At 34.5% G+C, this 27502-nt stretch overlaps 2 protein-coding genes across 2 annotated transcripts in view; one reads left to right on the forward strand and one right to left on the reverse strand.

The window, feature by feature from the left end:
• duox2 (dual oxidase 2) overlaps positions 1-13191 on the reverse strand; it is a 37357-nt gene extending 24166 nt beyond the window's left edge. Inside the window, exons 1-12 of the mRNA XM_018092411.2 lie at positions 13105-13191; positions 8628-8696; positions 7912-7992; positions 6815-6979; positions 5190-5377; positions 4744-4945; positions 4306-4472; positions 3429-3489; positions 2401-2497; positions 1714-1804; positions 920-1022; positions 364-530 (exon numbers count right to left, since the gene is read on the reverse strand). Of these exons, the coding sequence (XP_017947900.2) occupies positions 364-530; positions 920-1022; positions 1714-1804; positions 2401-2497; positions 3429-3489; positions 4306-4472; positions 4744-4945; positions 5190-5377; positions 6815-6979; positions 7912-7992; positions 8628-8679 (1374 nt within the window). The 5' untranslated portion in view covers positions 8680-8696; positions 13105-13191. The remainder of the gene's footprint in view (positions 1-363; positions 531-919; positions 1023-1713; positions 1805-2400; positions 2498-3428; positions 3490-4305; positions 4473-4743; positions 4946-5189; positions 5378-6814; positions 6980-7911; positions 7993-8627; positions 8697-13104) is intronic.
• Positions 13192-17273: 4082 nt separating this feature from the next.
• On the forward strand, positions 17274-27261 carry LOC101733132 (dual oxidase maturation factor 1). Its single transcript, XM_004918269.4, has 6 exons — positions 17274-17442; positions 20808-20865; positions 21433-21567; positions 22474-22687; positions 25415-25629; positions 27107-27261. Exons 1-6 carry the CDS (start codon positions 17296-17298, stop codon positions 27259-27261), a joined length of 924 nt encoding a protein of 307 aa, XP_004918326.1. The 5' UTR covers positions 17274-17295.
• Positions 27262-27502: the final 241 nt, after the last annotated feature.

Here is a 27502-nt window from a genome sequence, read left to right on the forward strand (position 1 = left end):
CTTGGTGGAAGCCATTGTTATAAGTCACAGGCTATAACAAAGCAGTATCCATCACAGTCCATATGCACAGGCACAGGATACTGATTGCCCTTTTTACATACATTCTTTGGTCCCTGGATTAATATAAGAAAAAAGATGGTGCTACCCTTTAGTAATTAATAGTAGTAGTGAGTAGTTAATTAAGGCAAACTAAAAAATGTTGCATAAGGCTTCTTGCACCAATGCCTTAGCAGTAATTAATATAACTTGTGCTTTTTGTCTGATTTCATTTCTATTTATTATTGTATCATTCTTAGCTGATGCTTTACAATTTTAGTTAGCTTACCTTATTTTATTACCGAAAATCAGTTAAACAGTACTAACCTTTTTTCCAAGCTCTTTATCTGTCATTTTCTCCCAGTTCTCCAGAAGAGGGCATTGGTAGTATTCACAAACCTTATTATAATTGGGTAAGCCTAGGTCTCTTGCATGCAGTATACTAGCAGCAAATAAATCTGTGCGGGAATATTTTATTTGCCCATAGCAGTAATCTGCAAACATAAAAAGTTATTGTAGTACCATTACATAATAATGCTATCATTAGTGTGTGAGCACTTTCTGAATTATTAGGCCATTAGTTTGCCAAACAGACAACAGACAACCATTACTACGTAATTTGTTAAGAGGACACAGTTTACAATTATAGCACAACTGCACCCCAAGATTGAAAACAGAGTTCACAAATGGTACACTATAATTTCAGAGCTTCTTGAATATTATTGATGGATAGGAAGATCTGCTCAGACAACCCTTATGTATGTTACCCAGCAGCACAATAAAATGGGATATGGGAGAGCTTGCACACGCATTCATGCAAACTCTTGGCATGACCAACAAGCCTGTTCTTCAAACTACTAAGTATTTCAATGACCTGCCTTACCTGTTAAATCATTTACTAAAATATTGTCTTCTTTTTCAGCTATTTGAGAAGCCATACCCATCAAGATCTCATCTGTACTGGAGGAATTCTTCAAGTTAGAGTTCTGAAATATTAGAAAATGAATGTAAAACATACATCATTATCCTTTTATTAATTCCAGTACATATGGTGAAATATATATTAAAGATTCTGTTTGTAGGAAGTAATGTCAAGAAACCTAAGAGAAAGCTTAATCTCACTTGCTTTTTCTGCCATCAATTGCTTTCCTTCCTTTCATGCAAAGGTTTTCAAAATATAAAAATTGAGTAGGCTTTGCGTGGCCTGCATGTGATAGGGATTCTTTTTGCAAAGGGTAATGAACAGTACAGATGGAGCTGCACTTTACATGTTTGGGTGAAAGGTAAAGCAGTTGGAGATGCTCGCAAATATCTGTATTACGATTTTGTACACTACCTTGTATTTTTTTTTTATTAGATAATCCAAAAGAATGTTATAAGCATTATATGGTAGGCTAATCACAATAAATGATAAATCCTGAAATACTATAAATATAATGTAATTGGAAACAATCGGAGAACACACCATTGCTCAACTGCAATTAAGCATTGTTTTAACTTTCTTGTGAAGTACGTTGTATGGTTTTATTATTTCCAGACCCAGGACACCCTAAGTGAACTAAATGATTGTCATGCTTTTATTATTTCCAGACAATAGAACCTCTCAATAAATCATTGATTGTTTCATGTTAAAAATGTATATGATATATTTCTCTCTTCATTATCTCAAGTACCAACCTCTCTGTTCCAGTAGTTATTACACAGTCGTAGAGCTGGCCACACACTTCCATTAGATCCGGACACATTTTGAAAATTACAATCTTTATTTCTGCGTAGAAAAGTTGAATTCATTGAACAAAACTAAATGTAATGTTAAGAGGTACTGAAATTTAATATGCTTTGTCTAAAATGGGTAATTCTTCTGAATAATTTAACAACACAATATATTCAAGTGAGAACCACAGTTCCACTTTAGTTTGAAGTATAGCTATGGATAATGTGCATTATATTCAGTGAATCATAATTTAATACACCATAAAAAGATTTATAAATGAGATTTATATCGTTTTTTTATAAGCTGTAGGGAAAATATAGCCCTCTTTTTGACATGAACTTATTCAGTTGGGTTTATGTAAAAGGGGTGCATAAAAACGATGGATTCTGGAATTTGAAGTCCCTCTGATTTCCATAGTGGGTAGTGCACAGATTCTCCGAAAAGCAAAGGGAAGTCCCAAATCTATAATTTCAATACAATACATTTAGGTAGGGGGTTGCAAAAGGCAAAAGGTAGTTGAGAAATGAACCTTGTGAGTACAGATAATTATGTTTTCCTTTCAATCTTTTGAATCAGATACGTTAAAAAGGGGGGCTTTATTTTCCCTTTAATTTAATGTAGTACACTTTGAAATAAATTCATAGAATTACCTCATATAGATGCCTGAAGGCATCATGGTATATATCATTTGTGATAATTGAACCGTAAATACTGGGGAGATACTTGGATCCACATGCTGCTGGTAACCTGAATAAAATATAAAATTATGTTTAATATACCACACTGTCACACTTTTTTTAAATTTTGATTATATTTTGATTTATTTTTTTACTTCAAGGAAACTAATGAGCACCAACAAGGGTGAATTAGTCTGTAGTTGAAACTGAATCAGCTCCCACTCTGGCTAAGCTTTAATCTAAATAGGTAAGTTTCATTTTATAAAGTATTCTGGGAAAATTGATAATTTTTGAAGTGAGAAAAGCTACTCCCATTTGCTTTGCATATGTGCTACGCTGATACAACAACAGGGGCAAAAACTTGGGATCTGATCAGTACAACTGGCTATGCTTTATGGAAAATTTGAAGTGAAAATAATAATCTGTACTGCAACTGAGCTCTATCACCCCATGGAACAGAATGGTTTCTGAATGTTTATGTGTGTTAAACATAGGGATATACATTTAGATTTAGATTACATATATAGATTTTTTTTTTCATCTCTCTTTATAGGTGGGGTTATACAAAAAAAAACACAAATGGGTATATTTATCAAAGAGTGAAGTTAGAGCTTGCCACAGTCTGCTAGAGTGATCTTCTGCCACTCTCCATTCATAGCTATGGCATTTTTAAAGGTGTATTTATCAAAGGGTGAGCGTTCACGTTCACTTCTTGATAAATACTCTTTTAAAAATCCCATAGAAATGAATGGTGAGTGGTGGAATTTCACTCTAGCAAACTGTGGCAAGCTCTAACTTCACTCCCAAAATCTCAAATTCTAGACATCTAGACCAAGCAACAGGTAGCATTTACTGGTCACTTGTTTAATGGCAAGATGCTGGGTAACTGCACCTAGGCAACCTTTGTGTTTGTTATTGCTTATGGAAAGACAAATCCAAAGGAATGCAAACAAGTACATTATATATGTTGAAACAGAGAAGCTCTTTTGAATATGAATTACCTTTGTATGCAGTCACATTTCTTGACAAAAATGCAGGCAGCCATTCATAAAAAACAATATTCTAGAGAGATAAAAACATGTTTAATAGAAAGAAATAGTTTTCTTGCATAACAGGCAGAGACAGAATCATAGTGGGGTGCTTAGCATGAGGTAAAATGCACTTTTACCCTAAAAACTAGAAACCCAATGGTCTTAAATTAAGACTTTGATGTATTTTGATACTGGAAACAATTGTGCTTACCTTGAAAATGCCTTTTTAGCAAATGGTTATCTACTCTGTTTTATTATCTTTCCCTCCTTTGCCCATTGGTAAACCCATTGGTGGGTAGTGGGTTTATATATATATGTGTCACGTAATTTATTTCAGACAATGACTAAGTGCTGTATACATTAAAAGTCTAAGGCTTTGGAGTGTTCTACTTTTGTTTAAAATAAAATCCGCTTTTACTTGTCCATAGACAGGTCCTTGGGATCTGAGTGCCTGCCATAATCTTTTTTTAGTGAAATATCTCTTGAAGGTGTAGGTCTATGGCAGAGCACCTGGACCCAACTTTGTTACTGGCAAGCTGTTTACTGTGGCTTAGTAACATCTTTTTCTCCCATGTTTTCCAGCTTATGTATCCTGTCTAATCACAGAGCGGTTTATGCTCAAAGATAAAGTTTTTGCTATGTGCATTGTGGGAAGGTGGTGTAATGGTGTTCTACACTGCCTAGAGCCCCATTTAGTCCTAATTGGGCACCATTTAAAAGCCTATTAATAACTTTGTTATAAAGCTTATGTGAATGCTTTGTTTAAATGCAATTTGTATTGACACATAGTTATTTAGGCACTTCCTATTCTATCTTGTCTGCATTTTCCTCCTTTTTTGCAAGTTACCTGGTAAACAGCAATCACCCATTTCCTAGCATGTTGAAACAATACTTCATCTGACCACTCAGGATTTTCTTTTGCAAACTCTTGTGCCTTGTAATTGTGGTATCTAAACCAAAGTATGCCAAGAGACTGAAGAAATGGACTTTCGTTGGCCCTAGCATTGCCGAAGGCTTAAAAAAAAAATAAAACAACGAAAAAGAATATTATTTTACAGATGTCAATATCCAGATTCTAATAATGTGTATAGATTGCATGACAATGTTTAACATACAATGTTAAGTAACTTAACATAATGTTAAGAAAATGCCATGCAGTTTCATCTGTTGCAATGTATTCTGTTGCATCTTCAAGATAAATACAGCCTACATTTATATATTTGGAGAACCATGGCTATCTTATATGAAACATGGCTTTAAATTACATCTGAATCCCAGAACTCACCGTATAACCCATTATTGCCTGTTTCTCCAGTAGAAGGATTTGGCACTTTCCACATCGGGAGATCACTTTTTGCAAATCTTGGAACCCCTTCATCAGGCCCAGAAGCCAGTTTTCCTCCAGAGAAGTTTCTTAAAGCATCACACCAAGAGTGAGAAGAACCGTATATGGAACTGCCATCAATCCATGCTGATACAGAGTTAACCTGCAAAAAAAATTGTGATTTTTCTGCACTGGAGATATATATTTTGTGTTCAAGCCCATTAGTCCAACTGTCCCCCTTTGAGTAGACCTAGTAAATGCTCATTATATTTTCTTAGAATTCAGTCATGAATTTATTTTCTTATTCATCTGGTTGATATCTTTACTAGTAGGCCACAATTTTCTGTAAGGAACAAAAAGAAATCAGTGGTATATAATAGGCTAAATAAAAACAATGTTGTGCTTACATGGTCCCGTGGATTATTGGGGCTTCTTCCTGTGTCTGGATACCATTTACTTCTTTGGAATGGTATTACCACTTTGCTTGTATTTGTGCGATCAAAAACTAAATCACCCTTAGGAATCTCAATATTTAGAAATTCAGCTGGACAAGCAGGTTTCCCTGTATACACTACTTCTGAAAGCACATGGTAACCTGAAAACAAATGTTAACAGCATGTCCTTACAAATCTTTACATAACCACAAAAACATTCATAGGACAGAAGTCCATTTTAAAATAATTAGAAATATAACACTTAAATGGCTTTACTTGTTGTTAGAAGCTGCTAAATGCCCAAATACAGTACACACAAGGAATTCCCTAGCCATCATTATGGGTTCTACATGGGCATTAAGGTAAAATTCTGTTGTTAAAGATATGGATTCTACCTTTCTTTTTGGCTAGGGGCCACAGGCCCACTTTACATCTTGTACACTGGGACATGAATTATTTAGGAAAACATAAAAGTTCCCTACTGTCTGTAAGGATAGTTATATTATTAACATCCTAAAGGAAGAACATTTAAAATCAACACAGTTTTGTTAAGGGGTGGCTTATATCTCTCCTGAAGTGTAGCATATACAGCAAGGGAGCTCCATTGGTCCCGTCACTACTGCATTGTAAAGTTGGTTGAAAGGAATAAAAAAGGAACACAGGAGTATCACTATCCCTCAATAATAGAACATGGTACATTTTGCTCAACATCTTGTTTATCATGGAGAAATTTGCTGATCAAAAACCTGTCTGTCAGGGAATGGCATCTTGATCACCATGGGGTTGCCTACATAGTTCTACCAACGTAAGAGCTAAGTATTGCATGGAATGGCCACCCTCTATCTCCTATGCGAAAGATACATATTGCACCTAAAAAGCAACAGAATATAAAGAAAGGACAAATCTATGCAAAGACCCACTATGTAATAATGCTTTGAAACAAATAACTCTTTGGACTGACCAAATCCAAATATTCCTGTAATGTTGTTCCAAGGTGTATTTGTCTTTTATTTGTTATCTATTGTTATATTATATTTTATCATGTAAATCTGTATGCTAAGTAATTCTGTAGTATGCATTTTATTTTGTTCAAACATCTTCCATTAATCAGAATTTTTGGAAATTCAGGGAGACATTATATACAGGTATAGGACCCGTTATCCGGAAACCCGTCATCCAGAAAATTCCGAATTACGGAAAGGTCATCTCCCATAGACTCAATTTTAATCAAATAATTAACTTTTTTAAAAAGTATTTCTTTTTTCTCTGAAATAATAAAAAAGTACCTTGTACGTGATCCGAACTAAGATATAATTAATCCTTATTGTAGTCAAAACAATATTATCGGGTTAAATTACTGTTTAAATAATTTTTTAGTAGACATAAGGTATGGAGATCCAAATTATGGAAAGACCCCTTATCCGGAAAATCCTGGGTCCCGAGCATTCTGGATAACAGGTCCCATACCTGAACTGTAATAAATGTGGACTTGTGTACTGCTGTTATAAAAAGTCCTTTGCTTGATTCATTAGATACATATATATATGTTTTGTTGTCAAGGTACTTGCACCTGTGTCTAGTGCAATATATTATCTTACCAAAAGATATTGCCATAACTGTCAAGTTCCTAGAAGATGGAAGACCCGATTTTCCTTTTGTCACCACATTACTAATGCTACGTGGGTTTGGCAACTCTGGTTCCTTTGGTACTTGATATACTCCATCAGTATAAAATGCAGGGATATGTCGTAACAGTTTAGAACCTGATGAAATACAAGAAGTTATGTTTCCTATGAATATCACAGCAAAGGGAACACATTCTCGTGATCTCTTGATATTACGCTCTCATTATCTGTTATTAGTAACTAATAATAAACTATTGGCAAATAACAGAGGTTCAGTCTGTTGCTTCAAGCTATACACAGATTTTGGGATTGTGAAATTCATAACAGCTCAGTAATTGTCTGCTCCCAGCAAATGGCATGCCTTACAATCCTTTCGAGTGAAAACAAATCTCATAGGTATAGAACATTTCACAGTAAGGATTTCAGAAATTAAAACTTTACTATAGGTGCAAAAATTTTAAATTGTCCGGTTCCATATATAGAATGTAAATGAAAGCTCCAAAACAATACTGTGAAGTTGCATGTGTGCTTAACAAAGATAAAGTCCAAATGCACAGTCATAGTTCGGTGCCTTCCTATGCAGGATGTATTCTCATTTCTTGCAGCAAAGTATATACTGCAACACTGTGTGATAGCCTAAATGGATATTCTATAACATTGTATCCTGTGTGTCTTAATGGGGGTGGGATATTACTGTGATTTCTTTTTATTTTAAATTTTACCTTTATTGAGCACATATACAACTTAACTGTATGGTACCAAAGCATTTATTTGGTCTCTGCTGGTGGTATTAGACAGTTTGAAGTACATGCAAAATCGCTGTAGGATTTTGGAGCACTTATTTACTTTCAGTATGTGGTGTTGGACTGCTTTAGATATATATACACAGACCTTGCACCAAGGCTAGTGCCTTCGGTGATTTCATCCCCTATAGATTTTGTAACTGATTCTGCCAAATTGTCTGTAAGATATATTTTTGTGAACTGCTCTTATACACTCCAAAGAAAAGAATACACACTGGTAATGATATTTATTGAGAAAAAGATGACAATTTTGGCAACTTTACCCACCTGGTGAACCAGTACTGTGATATGCCAGATTATTGTACCATCCGTCATAGCGCTGTACCTCCCAATTAATATCATTTGCATCTATAATGAAAAATGTTAATATATTAATGTATAACTTTAACATCATACATTTTCAGTGTAGATCCTTCCTACAACCACTGTAGGCTAGAACCTCCAGCTCTCATTGGACTGCAGTTCATAACTCATATTGAGTTCTGGGTATTACAGTTTAGTATAGGTTTGAGAGCTGTAGATTATCACCCTTATAAATCAAGTTAAACAAATCAGTTGTTTCTAATGGCTAACTGTATAACCTGTACATCACTATGTGAAAGAGTATTCTATACAGGTGCAATATAGTTACCAACATGAAGAAAGCTTTGAAATACAATTCCATATGGTTTATCCATAGGGTTTTAACTTTTAAAGTCAGGTCTCAAATTACCTATTACCAATGTTGCCTCTAAGTTGTGTGCTCGTGAGCATGCATACAATTTCTGAGACCATTCTAGGTCTAGCAAAGGTCTTAAATATGTGCTTAATGAATAAGCTCTGCCCACTTATCAATAAGTTTCGCATAAAATATAAAATAAATACTTTCCTTTGCATTTGCCTGGACATAAACATACCCACAGAAACCTACAATTAACTCATTGCATGAAAGTCTGTTGTACAAGCCAATTTACTAATTTAAATTACAATTAAAGCATACTTACCTACTAGGTAAGTCCATCCCAAGGCCCATAAAATGCTTAATTTCAAAATCATATTATTGTAGTCGATGTCTGAAATAGATTGCAGCAAATTACAGCAAATCACTACTTAAAAACCATAGGGAGGCACATTGTAACTAATGTACACATTACTAAGTAGGTTTTATCAGCTGAGATAAGTTGCAATAAAATTGTAATTAGCTTTCATTACTTTTCAGGCTTGCCAATAGATTGAATAGCTTAAATTCAACTGCAGTGCTAAAAATGCAGTTGCAGTTTTACAGAGAACTAAAGCTTCACTAAAGGCCCAAGGCAAGTACAGCCCTTTAGCAGGGAGATTTGTGCTTTCAAAGACGTCCCCAGTAAATCTTCTTTTTCTGCTGATGGGATGTTTTTTTTATCAATGGGTGAAAGCTAGAGTTCACATTTTGATAAAGCTGCCCCTAAATGATTCCCACAGCCCATAGCTGCAGACCGGTCAACATACAGTATGTGACAGACTCTATTATAAGTGAAACGTGTGATAGGTCACATATCATATAGGGCTACAATGGGTCACTTGTGTCTCGCAGCCTTAAGCTGACCACCCTTACAGATATTGTTGTCAGATATGAGGTTTGGTACGATTTTTCATAATGTGCGTCCAAGGAACAATTAGAACAGAGAGCTAAGCAGGAAATATATGAGTCCCATTAATACCTTCTAATAAACACATGAGAAAGAAATATTATCAAACAGTTCTATTGATGGCAAACAAATCTTACCCAGGTTTATTCTTTTCATCAAAAGTAAAATTAAATAATATGAGTTATAATGCCTAGCAAGACTATATGGGATTATAGAATACTCCTGTGAAACAAACAGAAAAAAATACTCGATGCTCTAAAATTAAATTTCATACAGTAATGGAAATGGAAGCATTGTTCTTTGGGTTAGTTATTGTATGCGTATATGAACCATAAAAAACATGCTACGGAATATTTGCTGAGAATGTGCTGGTTCTGCAAATATTTTAAAATACTAGGAAGGAAATCATCTTCAGTTAAACTGAAATAACTTGTGAAAAGTGCAAACTCTTAAGGGAGACCTATCACCCTAAGAAATAATTCCAAATTATTTACTATTGTGTTTGTCAAGCAAAATAAACTTCACTTACACTATATGCAGTAAATAATATAAATCTTGTTTTTTCAGTCTTGGAATTACACAATCACAGCAAGCAGGCAGGCAGGCAGGCAATATTTTTGGACACTGTTATGAAGGCAAACTTTGTCATCCCCTTTGTGCTCTAGGCATAGAGACGGGAAAGGCAATATTTGATTGACAGCTGGGATTTTTAAATGCTTTTATAATGGGTATAGATGTGTTAATAAAAAGAAATTTGGGTTTCATATATAATTTGAAAATACTTTTATTATACAGCTTTTGATGTCTAGGTAACAGGTCCCCTTTGAAAGTTACCAGTCCTTCCAAGTTTAGTTTGTAAGCGCAGCTGCCTTGGACAGCATGTGTGGTAATACTCTAGTATGTAGGTTGAAAAAGACTGTTTCCGAAGCATATTGGTTATCCCTGCATACTAAATGTTTTTTGGGGCCTGTCTACATATGAACAAATAGAGCAATATCAACTATGCCCATACCTACATGTTTGGCTAGGGCTTTGGCACAGTAAGACTTTGGGTTGAATAGTAGTGTTTTTATTTTCTTTTCAGAGTCCAATTTGTTTTTGTAGCATGCTTTAAGAAGACATAAAAATATGGGGACGTAGACTATGTACCCTGACACCAGGATTTTTGATAGCCCGTCTTTGATCTTTCACTCCATGGGTGCATTGTGATAATTACTACATAATTTATATTTATTAGGACCACCTCATGCTGCAACTATAAGTGGGAGAGGGGAGCATTTTGTCTATTTTTATTCCTCTTTCCACAGTCAGTGAAGGAGTGAATTCATATAGCAGGTTGTCAGGTACAGGCAGTATATGTTGCAGGCATGCTTAACAGATTGAGGGATTCCCCACATTGCACTAATATAGAACCAATGGGGCACATGATCATTTTGTGAATATCTACATTGGCAGCTTTAGCTACATAAAGAATGGTAGTGCTTGGCATAATTGATATAACCACACCAAATGATTCAGTTAATATACTGTGGGAAGTTGTAATATAAGATGAAACATTTTATACTCCCATTTAATATTCTTTAAAAGTACTGAATCTTTTTCTGGGAATGATATCATATTGTATTACTTACTATTAAAACACTGTTCTACATTGGTGTGAGCATAATTAATGACAATGATAAGGATCAGGTAAGGAGCACTACTCATTTTATCCTTAGCCTTGGGGCGCTACCATTTTGTATAAAGATTTCCAATTATAGAGCATGACAGAGATGGAAGACAGGCAAATGTTTATTATGTAATACAGCAGTCCTTGCAAGCAGAAAAAGTTACAGCAAAGTGTCCATACTGGTTGTGACTTTTTTTTACCAAGACTTTTCAACATTACGAACAAAAAACTAACCAAACAAAAAAAAAAACATTTTGATCTGTACAGAAACATTTTAAGATGTTATGATTACCTTACTAACTGTTAATCTGAATGCTGCAGTTTGTGCTAAGGACAGTGCAAGAAACATGAGCATTTTTATATAAGATATTCAGTACATTTTGGTGGCCTGTATACTATATTTCAGTGATCCCCAACCAGTGGCTCATGAGCAACATGTTGCTCCCCAACCCCTTGGATGTCGCTCTCAGTGCCCCCAAACAGGTAGTTATTTTTGAATTCCCGACTTGGTGGCAAGTTTTGGTTGAATAAAAACGCCTCCTGTAAGCTGATAGTGTGCATAGAGGCTGCCTAATAGCCAATCTTAGCCCTTATTTGGCACCTCCATGAACTTTTATGATGCTTGTGTTGCTCTTTTTACATTTCACTGTGTTTCACGAGTAAGAAAGGTTGCTATATTTAGTAGCTAACAGAAAAGCCAAATGTATAGGCTTCAGGGTACAGGTATCTCTTTATCTGAAAGCCGGCTAAGGTGTAACAGTGGCTTTCTAGTACTTCTGTCAACAAGTAGAACTAATATTTAGCAATATGTATTACAGAGTTGACTCACTGAACATGTGCTAATTGTTGCTATCTATGAACTAATAGTGCTCTGATTTACTGAGACTAGTAGGAGGAAGTGAGTAGAATTCTGCTAGATCAGACTTGAATAGAACGTTGCTGCTTCAACACCAGTGCACTTGGAATATTGGAATGCAATAGAAACCTTTTGTGTAGCATCTAGGACAGACCAACTTCTGCAATTTTGGCCATATCACATTGCATGCAGGCTATGTATAAGTTCAAGTCTTGCTCTCATCATTTTGCTGTTCTATTAATAATGTCATATTATAGTTTCTGACTTTTGTAAATAGGTACATAGATTGTACAATTATAGAGACATTCTTTGGGGCTGTTAATCAGCCTTTCATCCACATCAAATCATTATTTAATTATGGTAAAGCATCCTTTATACCACCTTTAATTTTTTTTTTTGCTATTTTTGTTAATATGTCTTAGAGCTAAATAAATGTATCTATTTATTTATTGCAGTTACCCTAAAGCTTTTCCACAGCCACATGAGACAAAAGAATAATTAGTTTTCTCTTATGTGGACTGTTCATATTCAATGGTGTGTGCCGTATAGATTTACTCAGCACCTTCTTTATATGTTGTTATATGTTTCTGCAGCAGAATATAATGTATACAACCTTTCTGGATCTCTGCCCTAAGTTATAAAACCTACAACTTTCCTATTAAATTGGTTTATCATGAGAACAGCAAAACGGTATTAGTAATTCTCTGTTAACTTGGCACAGTACTGCCAAAACATATGTCTGAACCCTCAATATACCTTTACATGATTTAAAGCTTTGGCTACAAATAAGCATAGCAGCATAAGCATCATTACATTTTAAATTAGGTTTCCAAGGATGAAAACCATGTTAGTTATATCTTCTCACATTTGCAAAATTACATTAATAGCAACTACAAATTGAAACTGTAAGTAGAAAAAAATCCGGTGATAATAGTAAAAAGAAAGGCTTCTAAAATGATTTTTGAACACAAAATAATCATACACAAACCTGCAGTGTCTCCTTTTTCATTTCTGAAACATTGAATTCACTGCTGAGAGCGGCTTGTACAGTTCTAATGCTTCAGCTTCCCTATGTGGCCATTTATAGAACACATTTACATGCAGTCATAACATTTCTGTACATTATGATTATATATCAAGTACAATCATGTAGCAGAAAAAAAGTTGCTTGTTATTATATGCTTCTAAATGGATTAAAACATCAATCATAATTATCCAATGGAATTTCTTACTGTGTGAAATTTGTGTTCTGCTTATAACACTCTATAAAAAATATATTCAGCAGAAAAGAAAATATAAGCTTTGTTAGATTGGTAGATAAACCGTACCTGTTAAAAGCAGGTGAATTCTCTCCTACGAGTTCTCTTCTGCAGGTATGATCTGGCTAGGTGATTGTGTGTATGTGACTTTCTGAAGGAAGTAAATCCTTGATAACAATTTATTGGGCTGGGCTGGACTAGCAGCCTGCACTTCCTACTGTTACAACATCATTTAAAACGATACAATTAGGATGCAGTGATGTCACTCAATGGTTGGGCAGTTCAAAATTTTGCCATAAAAGCCTGGACGGGCCATTACCCTCTCTAGTGTTCAACTCAGCCCTTTAGGAATTACTGGCTTGGGCAGATACCTGAAATCACTGCTGCAATTTCTGTATCGTTGAGGTAGGTTTGTCCAGTTTTTTATGCCTTGTTGCGCAGATGCTACAGTCAAGTATGATAAAATAAAGAAAAATGCTGCGTTCATGGGTCTTTTAAGCAAGAAAATATATTAATGTTTATTGAAAAAACTATGTATTTTTTTTTATATATATATTTCTCTGAATTACATTTATGCCTTATTTTGTTATCCAATGTGTATTGTTATACTATATTAGATATATATACAATATATAAAAGTTGTATTTGTTTTCTTGCTGATGTTGCTCTTCATTTTCTAAATTTTAGAGCTGTCATTTCATATATTTCACAGCTTTTGACAGTTTTAAATAATGTGTGGGATGGATAATGACTGCACTTCTAGAAAGTAAATATGGGAGAATATAGAAGCATTAATTAGGCCAGATAGAAGATTCATTCCAGTTCTCCTTGTCCTGTAGCCGGGTGTGTTAGCTTCATCTACAACTAAGAACAGGTAGCATTTAAGTAGCTCTTTTGCTTATAGAGCTTTTCACTGGCAGAAAGAGTGAGACATTGTCTAGTTTAACAGCATGTTGTTAAAAGATTATGGCAAGTGTACTCTACACACAATCACACCTGGCTTTTCATTCTCTCTTAAACAGATAAGTTATAAGTATTTGCTAGAAGAGAGATTATTTATAGCGACAGATTCAGTGTAAAAAGAGAACGAAATTGTTTAAAAATGCAACTGTGGTGTATGGGCATATCAACAAAATACGGGGGGAGACAATTTGCCAATTTGCGTAAAAAAAATTATATCATATTTAGGAACAGATTTAATCCTGTGAGAAAAAGGTTGAAAATGAAATCTCATGGTAGAGATTCAATTTGAGATGCAATTCACATCAGAAAAACGTCTGTTTAAAATGTTAAAACTCTATTAAGGTCTATGGGAAAAAACTGGAATCTAATTGGGAAAAAAAAAATTTCTCCTCAAATTGAATCTCATCCATAAGTTTTTACTTGATAAACCATGAGATAACTTTTTCTCACTAAATTGAAGCAGGGCCATTTGAGTGAAAAGAACAGAAAACTTATAGTACAGGTATCAGATCCCTTATCGGGAAACCCATTATTCAGAAAGTTCCGAATTACGGAAAGGTCATCTCCCATAGACTCCATTTTAATAAAATGATTCACATTTTTCAAAATGATTTCCTTTTTCTCTGGAATAATAAAACAGTACCTTGTACTTGATCCCAACTGAGATATAATTAATCCTTATTGGATGCAAAATAATCCTATTGGGTTTAATTACTGTTTAAATAATTTTTTCAGTAGACTAAGGGGCTGATTTACTTACCCACGAACGGGTCGAATGGAGTCCGATTGCGTTTTTTTCGTAATGATCGGTACTTTGCGACTTTTTCGTATGTTTTGCGATTTTTTCGGATTCTGTACGAATTTTTCGGATCCAATACGATTTTTGCGTAAAAACGCGAGTTTTCCTATCCATTACGAAAGTTGCGTAAAAAGTTGCGCATTTTGCGTAGCGTTTAAACTTACGCGAAAAGTTGCGCATTTTTCGCGTAAGTTTTAACGCTACGAAAAATGCGCAACTTTTTACGCAACTTTCGTAATGGATACGAAAAACTCGCGTTTTTACGCAAAAATCGTATTGGTAACGAAAAATTCATACAGAATCCGAAAAAATCGCAAAACATACGAAAAAGTCGCAAAATGTTCGTTTTCAAGTCGGAACTTTTCCAATTCGGGTCGGATTCGTGGGTTAGTAAATCAGCCCCTAAAGGTAGGAGATCCAAATTACTGAAACCCCAGGTCCCGAGCATTCTGGATAACGGACCTATATAGTGGTTCCCAAAACACTCAGTTATTTAGGTAGAGATTTGGGGTGAACAGGTCCCGAGCATTCTGGATAACGGACCTATATAGTGGTTCCCAAAACACTCAGTTATTTAGGTAGAGATTTGGGGTGAACATTTATTTGCCGTCCAAGACATTCTGAACTATGCCTGATACACCTATGTTTCCCTGTACCTGTAACCTTTTCTGAAATAAGGAAGGGGGGCTGATCAAAAGTTTGACCTCCAAGGAGTGCCTAAACTGGAAAAGTTTTACAAGCACTTATATAGTACAATCAGTTGCTATGGTTGATTTCTTGTAATTGGTGTAATTTCCGCTGATGGCTTGTAGTAATATTTCCTACCTTTAAAGAAAGGCTTATCTGAATATGTGGAAAGATAAATGAGTCTTAACAAAAAATACCCATCTGAGAACTGTAACTCTGACTCAGTTGGCTGTGGGTCAAATCAAAATATTAAAAGCATTTCCTTCTTCTTGCAGTGGAAGCAGTGATAATGTAGTGAACCAATCTAAAACACCAGTGCTCACTGATAATACAGCAATAAACTGAGGGAATAAGTGAAAGTAAATAGCCTTCCGCATATTACTGAACTGCATCACATTCTAAAATAACCAACTGAAAGAGCCCCTTTCATTAGTTTAATGCTCTACATTTGAATATACAAAGTATGTGTTGTGTCATCAGGAAGTAATTATGCTAATAGTTTATCAGTGTACTCATTATAGTAATGTCTGTGTTATTAAGTGAAACCAAAACCAATTTGATTTATTGCAACTCCTAGAGATGGCAGCTTCAATGTGAAACTAAGTCAGGAGCACACTCCATGTGTTAAACAGGCATGCCTATTATTTTAGAGGGTGTAGTGACTTACCAGCCTGAGCAAGAATTTGTAATATAAATCAGAGCTTTGGTATATTAACTAAGGTGTTGCCCACTTCTTATGATTTTTTTAGATATTTTAAGAACTCTTCTTGGGACAAGCAATAGCAAAACTAGGACAGGAGTTTCTGTGACTGTTGGATCCCACCACCTTACACCTTCTGACCTCACTTGTGCTTCACCACCATTGGGAAGTGCCTGTGTATATTTTTTAGAAACTAAAAATTACTTAGACCCACAGTAAACCAGTTTTATTTCTTTTGTGATAACATGATCTCCTGTTTCCCATGAACTGATATTAGTTAGTGAGCCATTAGGCCATCTATATTCCTGGGCCCTCATCAGTCACTGGGTCTGCTGCCCTCATTGGTAGCCCTACAAGGTTGTGTAGAGTGACCATGTGAAAACATGTGACCATGTGAAAACAATGAGAATTTTATAAAGCTTTGTTTGCTGCAAAGCCAAAAGTACACTCAGGTTCAAGCGATAATGCATTCAGAAGTAGCTGCTTGTTAAGCCTAAACAAGCAAGTCTAAAATAACACCAGGAACAGTTAGAAAGCTCTGACTTGTTTGACTTACCAGAAGTTTTCAGTTTAATAAGGCTTTCTTATTCACCAATATGTTTATCTACTTTTTATATCATGGAAGCTTCACTTTACTATGCAATTAGCATATATAGAACTGGTTACCCTTCCTTTTTTTCTGCCTCTTTTCACTTTAAAAGTATATAATAATAGATTTTTGTACTATACTTTTAGATTGCATTACTGCATCTACCATTCTAAATTATACCTAACTATAGGTATACCTACATTTGAATTGTCCTTTAAATCAACAAGCCCTACTGTTTATTATAATATTATTATGATGTGCTTTGTAACTTGTTGGCACTGTAAAAATAATGGATGATTGGCTATATACTACAATGTATAAAAGTGTATAGATACAGTAGGGATACCGGGAATCCAGGATTTGGATTCGGAAACTGAAAAACTGGGCAAACCTGCTCTGCATGGAAATATAAATATACATGTCTATGTGCAAAGTATAAATTAGAAACCATGTAATAGTGATGCTAATATATTGCTTTCTATCATTATCTTTTTTTCAGGCTTAAAGTCTGCACTGTAAAATATGACTTTTTATGATGGCCAGTATCCGTTTTATCCTCATGAAAGGAAACCATGGGTCTTTAATGTCCAGTGCATCATTATCATCATTGTCTTTTTGGTTTTTGCCCTGTCCTTTATAGTCATACTGCCTGGAATTAGAGGTAGAGGGGTAAGTAGTTTACAGTTATTCAATGTATGTACTGTATTTTTATTTGCAATTGGAATTTGTTGTATGTAGTAAAGTCGTAGACACATATGGTTTTCGAAAGTCATTTTTACTGTATTTGTTGGTTAGAGCCCTAAGACAGCCCAAGAAAAAAATGCTGCACATTTTTAGCAAGTCGCAGGCCAAACTCTCCATAGAGATCTGCCTGCCATTGGCTTATTTAAAGAACTGCACATGCCTCCTCTGGTACATAAGCGATGGGCATTTCTGATTCAGGTACAGACATGATCCTCACTATGTTTCAATGGACAAATTGCCTCCAAGTCAAAGGGTGACAATATTTTGCACACCAGGCCCAGAATGGTATTCAAAATAAGCCCTAGCATTTCACAGTACACAGAAGCCCAAACAGTCCCCCCACCAGCCAACTAAATAGTGACTGTACTACAGCCTCTCTGGCATTTGCCAGAATCCACAGATTGCCAGTCTGGGCCGGAGATGCACAACAGTGAATAAAAGTACGTTTTCTCCAGTTCTGACCTGGGGGAAAAATGTACAGTAGTGCATTGCCATTCAGCCACTTTACTCACCATTTGCAGGCATCCCTGGTACAGACTTAGTGGAAGATTTATCAAAGTGTTAGATTTGAGCTATATACAGAAAAATTCACCACTCTGTGTTTGAATTTATCAATGGGGAGAAAGTTGGAGTTTACCATTTCATAAATATGCTTCTAAAATTCCCATAACAAGAAATAGAGACTGGATGAGTTTTTTTCTGTACTGAGCCCAAATCACACTTTGATAAGTTTGCCCCCAAGACTCCCTCATGTGCAGTGTAAGAGTCTGGAAATGTTACTCTACTGGAGGGGGGGGGGGGGGTGATATATTGGCACCACCAGGTGCATCAGGGTTTGCTTGTGCTTTAATATCACTTTATGTGTATTTTAATGTTTAAGTATTACCTAGATGTAAAGCACTTTTATGCATGCTTGGGAATAAGTTATGGTTTTATTAGTGCCTACAAGGCAAGATATAATAAGCACTTTATGTATGTTCACATTCTAAATAAGGAATATTATTGGTAGGTGTAAGAAGCAAATGCACAAGGTATATATAAATATATCTAATGATTTCTGAAAATGTTGTTTTGTTTTATTATGTAATGTGTTAAAACCGGAACCCTATACTTTAATTACAGTAACAGACACAACTAATTAAGATCATTTGGTAGACGTAGTCTAAAAATATTGTCTTTTTTGTTGCATGACACTTTGGTCCAGGTAGATACTAAAAGAGTGAGTCTGGTTAAGAGTAAGCTATTAGTAGGCAACATAGTACATGCAAGAATATTTATCCACCTACTATTTTATTGTACTTATGTATAGGGTTACCCTTTTTTTTTAAATACTTAATTAGGTTATAAGTTTTTAACTAAGTGAATTTGAAAAAAAAAAAACAACAACTTATTACACTATACTATACAATGTATTGCTGAATAGGGAATAAAAAGACTGGGAGGATTCCTTGGGAGGCACACAACAGGAGTTTTAGCATGCTCAGTATTGGCATTCTTTTTAAATATGCACAGCTGTCCCACTGATTTCCTTAGAATGAAATATTTGGTTGATGCATAAAACATCAAGAATACAAATTTCAGAGAAATAATAACTAAAAAAACAAAACAGTAGTGCTGCTCAGATTTAATATTTAACCTGTGCTCTGCTTCATCTATTAAGGAATAGTGGGGAAGTGTAGTATAGGTCTCAATGGGACTAAAACTTTGCACTGCACACAGTTTTGCCTTTGCGAGAATGTAAAACACCTTTGAACCCTTTGCTTTTAATGCGTCACTAAGGTACCATTTGCAACATTTTTTAGCTTGTGCGAGTGCTCAGTGTAAACTTCTAAACAAAAAAGTCATTATTTTCACATAACCATCACATACCTTCTTCAATCACGTCTTAAACATTGACAATGTAATTAATGTTTACTGAACAGTATTACGTTGCGAATAGCACTAAACATTCACAAAAATGCGATTTTTACACATTGCTTGCAATTTTTATTACATTCTCATTAATGGGGCAGATTCAGTTAAGTAAGAAGTTCATGGGGCAGATTCAGCTAAGTGAGGAGAAATCTCATGGTTTATCACACTTGTAGATGAGATTCAATTTGAAGAGGAAAATCTTTTCTCTCCTAATTCAGTTTCAGTTTTTTCCTCATATAGTTTTCATGTGATAAACAGTAAGAAAGTTTTTCTGAATTGAATTGCATCTCAAATTTAATCTCATCCATAAGTTTTGATGTTATAAACCTTTTTCTCACTGAATTAAATCTGGCCCAGTGTGTCTTATTTATTGCTGTGGAGTATCTAGTTATGTCACTGATTGGCTTATCTCTGTGTTAGTATTTTTCTCTATTCTCTTTATGCCCAAACTTTGTGAAAAAACATTACCATGCTTTTGGCAAGGATACCTGCTCCGTGCAGTCTTTTACATAATATAAACTATTTCCAATTAGGCAAGCAATGCGTTCACCTTCATGCTAAAAATATATGACCAAGTTTCATCAGGAAAAGAATGTAAAAGATACTGATTTGTCGCTTAATGTGTTGTACGAGACTATTGACTCATATGCACACGTGCCAGAAACTTAATTCTTCCATGATTTGCATCTGTCCCTGTGCCAGAATCTTCATTAATATATTCAAGTAGAATTTTAAGATAGCTGCTATGTAGTTAAACTCATTTCCATACTTGATTCAGTATAAAAAAAATCCTTAATCATTTTCCTGCAATATATTCCTAGCTGCATAACAAGTTAATATTTATACTATCCTATTCTGCACTTGTTTAACTCTTAGCACTGAACCAAAGTCTAATCCCACAGTGGCCCTTAATTTGTACATATCAGAACCCCTGGGCACCAAGACTTAAAGTTGAGAGTACTTGGGTCCGTGACCCCACCTTGGGCAAATCCCTGGATTTGTATTTAAGGAAGTCCACCCTACAGCCTTCTCAGTTTTAGTTGTCATGTCCACAATTGCAACCTACCTTTTGGCTGTTCAGTAAAGCTCCACCCTTTTTAATTGTTATTAGGTGATTGTTATTAGACAATAACAAAAAATAAGGATAAATGGGTTCAAAACACTATATATTCTTGTTATATTACATAAGTGTGAAACAATTTCACTCATGTTCATCTTACCAGCAACAAAGTAAAATTATAATAATTACAATTATTATATCCTAATGTTTTTTTTCCAGCTCTGATTCTATTTAAAAATTACACTGAATGTCATTGAACTGTTTTATATTAAATATTCAACTCTTAGTTAATTGTATTTAAAATTTTCCTACACAGAGAATATCCTGGGCATGTAGAATCATAACAAGCCTATTTATTGGAACCGTAATAGTCGGTAAGTATATATTTTTTAATGGTTTGATAATGGTGTCACAAAACAGTATATATTTACTTTGTATTCCAAAAAGAATAATATAGTTGTTAGCTGTACATTTTCATACTTCAGAATGGTAGTTTTAAATGTTCCCTAACAAGCCCCTTCCCCTTTATATATATAGGGATAAGATTTGTTATCTGGAATGATTGGGACCTGGGGTTTTCTGTATAAGGGATATTTTTGTAATTTGGTCACCATATCTACTAAAAAGCAAATAACCCCCATATGTGATAAAAGTCACAGTGTTTTTGCACATACAATGCAACCCATAGTAATCAATAAGATGTTTACTTTTAAACAGGTGACCTTTAAATTCTACCTACTGATTGGTTGCTATAGGAGCATTTTTTGACCACTATAGATATGTGCAGCTTAGTTGTGATCCAGTATAATGTACAGTTTTCTTATGACAGAGAAAAATAAAAATAACTTGACTTTTGGACAGTTGTAGTTGTAGTCAAATGGTAGTTGCCGAGAGCACTTGCACTATGTACATAAAATCACTATATATTTTGGAATCTACAGCTGTTAACTTTACCTCGGACTGGGAGGTGGGATCAGTGAGTGCAACAACTACATATAAATCCTTCAGTAATGCTGTTGTAAATGCTGATATTGGACTACGTGTGGGGCTTAATGGCATTAATGTTACTCTTAAAGGTAAGGCAATTATAATTTCTTATAATTAAAAATATATAAGAAATGTGTAACAGCGGAGATGCAAAATGATGAAAATATTATGTTCTGAACGTATGTGTATGTAGAGAAACAGTTTACTGAATAATGGTAAACAAGAAAAGTGCCAGAAATAATGAATTCCGTTGAAAGCATAGATATTATGTGGCTTACCCAGCTAGAAGATTGCAGGGACTTGATGTTGGTGTCTCCCCCACTCTGCATTTGTTGAACTTTGAAAAGCCTTTAACACATTGTACTCAAAATGAAATCCAAAATGTGTATATAAATATGATTTCATTAACCCCCAAAATCAAATCTATGCAAAACAGTTTAATCTCATAAACTCAACATAATAATAATAATATACACCAACTATGCACACTTGAAAATGGATCTGATGCTTATAGTAAACAGCAATTTAACATGGCACAAAGTATTTGTTATCGATACCTTCTTTATTTATTGGTTATATACCCTTTAATTTCATGGTGCCATCCAATTTTTATTTCCTTAAATGCTTGCTAAAACTACCTTAGCAGGCCATAAAAAAAATCAAATTTGAAACAGAGCCATGAATATCCTATAAATTATTTCCTTATAAATGGTGCTTAGTGATATCATCAGTCATAATCGGTGCTAAGTAATTTCTGTCACATGACTCACTCTAACTAGTGTTATAATAAATAATGTTGCAAAATATGAGTTCCATAACCTGTATAAAAGCATTTATATATAACTTTTATAAGGTAATTGAACACCTCAGTGATTTATTATTTCCTTATATTTTACAATAGGGGACATATTATTCATTATATTATCCACCAACCATATTTTCAAATAGATCTTATGGCTTCTTAAGCAAGTATTTTGTTCTGTTATTCTAAACAGGAAATCCTATTCATCAAATTAATGAAACAATAAACTACAATGAGGAGTTTGCTTGGAGCTTTGGATCAGATTATAATCAATATTATGACGACGGACTTAAAAAAGGTCTTCCAAATCCCATTCTGTATGTGGCTGAAAAATTCACCCAGTATAATCCGTGTGGGATGTTTGCCCAGTACAGAATATCTGGTCATTATGCATCGGCCTGCATGTGGTAAGCATGGTTATATGTTCAATTCAACGTCAACGGCCTGACTTGAAGATTAGTAACAGTTTTAGATGTAGCAAACTGATGAAAATAGATGAAAAATTATGCAAAATTAGGAAAAAATCCAATACATTAGCAAAAAAATTAATTTTGCTGTGATAAACAATTTTAACCTGAGAAAAGGAAATGTGTGTTTTTTTTTAACAACATATGTCCAAATTCAATTAGATAAGAAAGGCCTATCTCCTTATTGAGTTGCAGATTTTCCAGTAGTTTTTCAATGAGAAAAACTGATCCCACTATTTATTACTGGACCTGAATTAGAAGAAAACTTATTTTTCCTCAAGGTGAATCTAGCCCATAAGTTTTCAAATGATAAACCATAAGATAATGTTTTCTTATGAATTTTCCCTTAAGTTCTTAAATGAATAAACTATGCAGATGCATAATGTTATAATTATATAGATTCATAAACCTTTATCTATATAATTATAACATTTTCCCCTGACAGATTATCCCAGAACACCATCAGCTTTACATTTAAAATATGCAGTGGGGGCTGTCATTCTGCTATTGCAGCAGTACAAAATGTGTCCAACCTTTAACTCTCGTAATATGTGCCTTGTCTTTTTGTTTCTCTGTTTACCGTGGTCTTTGACATCTATGCTGTATCTCAGTTCAAAATTGTACAGATTGGATCCATTAATGCTATCTGAATGCGTCAGTCCTTTATTGGGAAGGGGGATAAAGAAACTCTAGCCAATGTTTCCTCATTGAAAAGCAAATTATCATTATACCCACGATTAGATTAGATAAATGTAAATACAGAATTAGCTGTTGTAAGAACAAGGTAAAAACACCACTCTGAATTTCACCATTATGTTATATGGCCCTTTTTTTAGATTACAACACATTATGGCAGTTAGCAGGAGATTAGTCACAAGAACTTTCACTATACATTTGGAGATGGTGATAATTTCTCAATTAGTGTCTTTTGCAATTGAAGCCCTGAGGGATTTGTTTTTTACATCACACGAGTAACTGGGAGCTGGTTGAACATGTTGGGCTTTTCACTGTATTTTTATTATGCTGTCACTTACTGTACTGCCTTTGCGCATACAAATGATGGCTGTTACATTAATGAGTTACTATGGGCACATTCTCTGGATGGTACATTTGATCGTAACTTTAATTTTTACTGTAAGGGACACTTGGACACTTTCATGTAGAAAAATATTTACACCTGGAAACAATATGTGAGTCCAATCAATAAGAAGAAAGCACTGAATTATTTTTAATTTCATATCCAAATGCTAAGGAATTATACAGTATTCCTTCCAATATCAGGATGGGGCAGTAATATCAGTGGTCCCTCTAGAAATTGTTGCTGCACAACTATGTAGACTTAGGAGATAAGTTATGAGTTATAAGTGTTAAAGAGTTAAATTACCCAAATCAGCATTACAACTTAAAAAGTAGTAATTTTTTTTTTTAAATTTACTTTTCTTTTAACATTATCTAAAAACATTCTTACTTGAGTTACAGGGGTTGTTCACATTAAAATCTTTTAGTGTCATATTCACAGTAGTACTCTAAGACGCAGAAAGTGGAAAATTAGACCTCACCAAAGTAACATTTTGCTGCTCACTATTCATTTCTATGGAGTTTTTGACTTTTTTTCTAACTCTAACACAATTAGATTTTAACTCTTTAGTTCTCTATTTTTCCAAATGTTTCCTTAACTTTCAGTATGATGTAGAGAGTGTTATCCTGAGACAATGTGCAAGTGGTCTTCATTTTTTATTATTTGCAGTTTTTGAATTATTTTGCTTTTCATTCAGCAGCTCTCCAGTTTAGAATTTCAGGAGCTATCCGGTTGCTAGGGTTCAATTCAACCTAGCATTCAGACAATGGCTTAAAAGATAGTCAGGCATATTAATAAAAAAAAAAAAGATAAATAATAAAAACTAACAATAACGATAAAGTAGTATCTCCACAGAGCAATACTTTTTTGGCTGCTGGGGTCAGTGACCCCTATTTGAAAGCTGGAAAAAGTCAGAAGAGATTAAAGAGCAAAAATTAAAAAACTGTAACAATTAAAAAATGAAGACCAATTTAAATGTTGCTACAAATAGGCCGTATTACAAATTAAATGTTAACCTTAAGGTGAACCACCCTTTTAACGTTACCTGCTTGTTTGGGTCCCACTTACCAAATCAACTAGTTGGTGCCTTGAGTTACATAGTGGAAGATGAATAAAAGAAGGTCACATTAAAAGTTAAAGGACCAGTAACACCATAAAGTGAAAATGTTTTATTAACATGTAACGTCTGTTCGTCCAGCAATTGCAAAAATGTATCTTTGCAGCAACAGTTCAATTTTATATGAGGACATTTTCATCCTGTTTGTGTGTTGGACAATGGCCACTATAATTGATATGTGACCCCCTAGTTATGTCCACTAAAACCATCCGAATTCTAAATGTATCATCTGTGATCTGCTATCCATATGTCAGCCCTATTGGAACTTTAATGGCAGACTTCATGGATATATAGAAATGTATTTATAGAAAATATATTACAGATTCTGAATTTTTGCCAGTGATCAGTAAAAGAATATTATATATTTAAATACATACAAATCCCTCTCATTTATTTGATGTCATGTTTTAACTACACAAAAATCTTTGTGAATTGACATTTTAATAAATTCATCTCTTTTTTTATATTTTAGGGTGGCGTTTTGTTCTTGGATAATCTGCAATATCCTCTTTTCCATGCCGTCTTTTATTTATGGAGCTTATATGATCTTGGTGACAGCAGCTTTTATTATATTCTCACTAATTTCATTCTCAACTGTTAGAAATGTCTCATTTTGTAATATTCAGTTTGGGACAGACGTTCTGAAAACAGAGTTTGGACCCTCTTTTTGGCTGACTCTTGCAACAGGTGAGTTAGAGAGGGTGACTGTAGCACATTTATTAAATAATACAATAAGTAGTACAGGTATGGGATCCCTTATCCGGAAACCCGTTATCCAGAAAGCTCCGAATTACGGAATGCCCGTCTCCCATAGACTCCATTTTAATCAAATAATTCAGAATTTTAAAACTGATTTCCCTTTTCTCCGTAGTAATAAAACAGTACCTTGTAATTGATCCCAACTAAGATACAAATAATCCTTATTGGATGCAAAACAATCCTATTGGATTTAATTGCAGTTTTATTGATTCTTTGGTAGACTTAAGGTATGGAGATCCAAATTACGGAAAGACCCCTTATCCGGAATACCCTTGGTCCCGAGCATTCTGGATAACGGGTCCTATACCTGTAATGTATGAAGGCAAAGACTTCCCTTTTCAGCACATTTACATTATTACAGGGTGCGAGGAATGATATAGTGATTACCTCTATAAGGAGTTAGCATCGATGTTTAAATAGTTTTCTAAATACTTGGGTGGCAAAAGGAACCCTATTTTTTTTATATAAATGTCAATACTGTATGTAGAAAATGTCCTGTACAAACAAGATTTAGAAAGAAATAAGGAAAGTGTGTTGGCTTCTTATTCATTTCACTGTACTTGTCTTGTCCTGGTAATGATAAATGTATTTGTAGATCCCAAACACGTGACATGTATGTGTGAATAAATGTACAGGTATGGAATCTGTTATCCAGAATGCTCGGGACCTGGGGTCTTGCGGATAAGGGATCTTTCTGTAGTTTGGATCTCCATGCTTTAAGTTTAATAAAAAATAATTTAAACATTAAATAAACCCAATAGGATTGTTTTCCATCCAATAAGAATTCATTATATCTCACTTACAAGGTACTGTTTTAATACAACAGAGTAAACAGAAATCATTTTTAAAAAATTAGAAGAGTCTATGGGAGATGGCCTTTTCCATAATTTGGATAATGGGTTTCCGAATAACGGATCCTATACCTGTACTTATAAATACAGAATAATGTGTTTTAAAAAACATATATTACACATGGGCATGGCACCTCATTGTTTGAGCTCATGATGCTTTCAGAGAGAAATCCAGATGAAACATGAAGCTATATAGATTGTACATGGTCAGTGGAGCTGAGCAGAGGCAATGAAAACAGTAACAGTCACAGGTTACTGAATTACAAGGCTCAGTTGAATCTGTGGACTGGCAACTGGGAAATGACTTGAAATTTCACACAGCGATACACAATCCAGACTAAATCTCTGTATATTTTTCATTGTTAGTAACAATGGCCTTCCATTCATACAACTAGCCTGTTCTGCATGATTATGTATATCTGTTAGTACAATCAGTATCAGCATTTTCCCTACCTAGCATTGATAGGTTTAGATTGTGAGCATTGTAAATGATCTTAGAAAACTAGACTATAAGCAAAACTGTAGCTTTACTAAATGGAGTTGTATTTTCTTAGGTCTTCTCTGCTTTTTCATTGGAATAACATTCATCGTGCTAGACCGGTGTGTCCCAGAAAAATTGAAGGTTTTTTTTAACATGATCGAGGAGGATGAAGAAGAATACTACCCAGAACTTTATGTTAATGAATATTGCCATCACCCAGATGTATAAGTTCCCAAATGAACCGTGGACTTGTGATAGCTAAGGATTTTTGTCAGCTCTTTAACTGATTGTTCAGACAGAATGAGCTAGACATTACATTTTCTATTTCCAAACACAAAATTAACAGCACCAAAGATTTCCTTATACTTGACTGAGGAGGAGGAAGAAAAATGTTTCACAGAACTACAGATGCTACAATAGATCTTCACCCAGATTTGTGAGATCTCATAGGAACTCGTCTGATACATAA

The sequence above is a fragment of the Xenopus tropicalis genome, chromosome 3 (assembly GCF_000004195.4).
Source record: "Xenopus tropicalis strain Nigerian chromosome 3, UCB_Xtro_10.0, whole genome shotgun sequence".
NCBI classification, from domain to species: Eukaryota; Metazoa; Chordata; class Amphibia; order Anura; family Pipidae; genus Xenopus; species Xenopus tropicalis.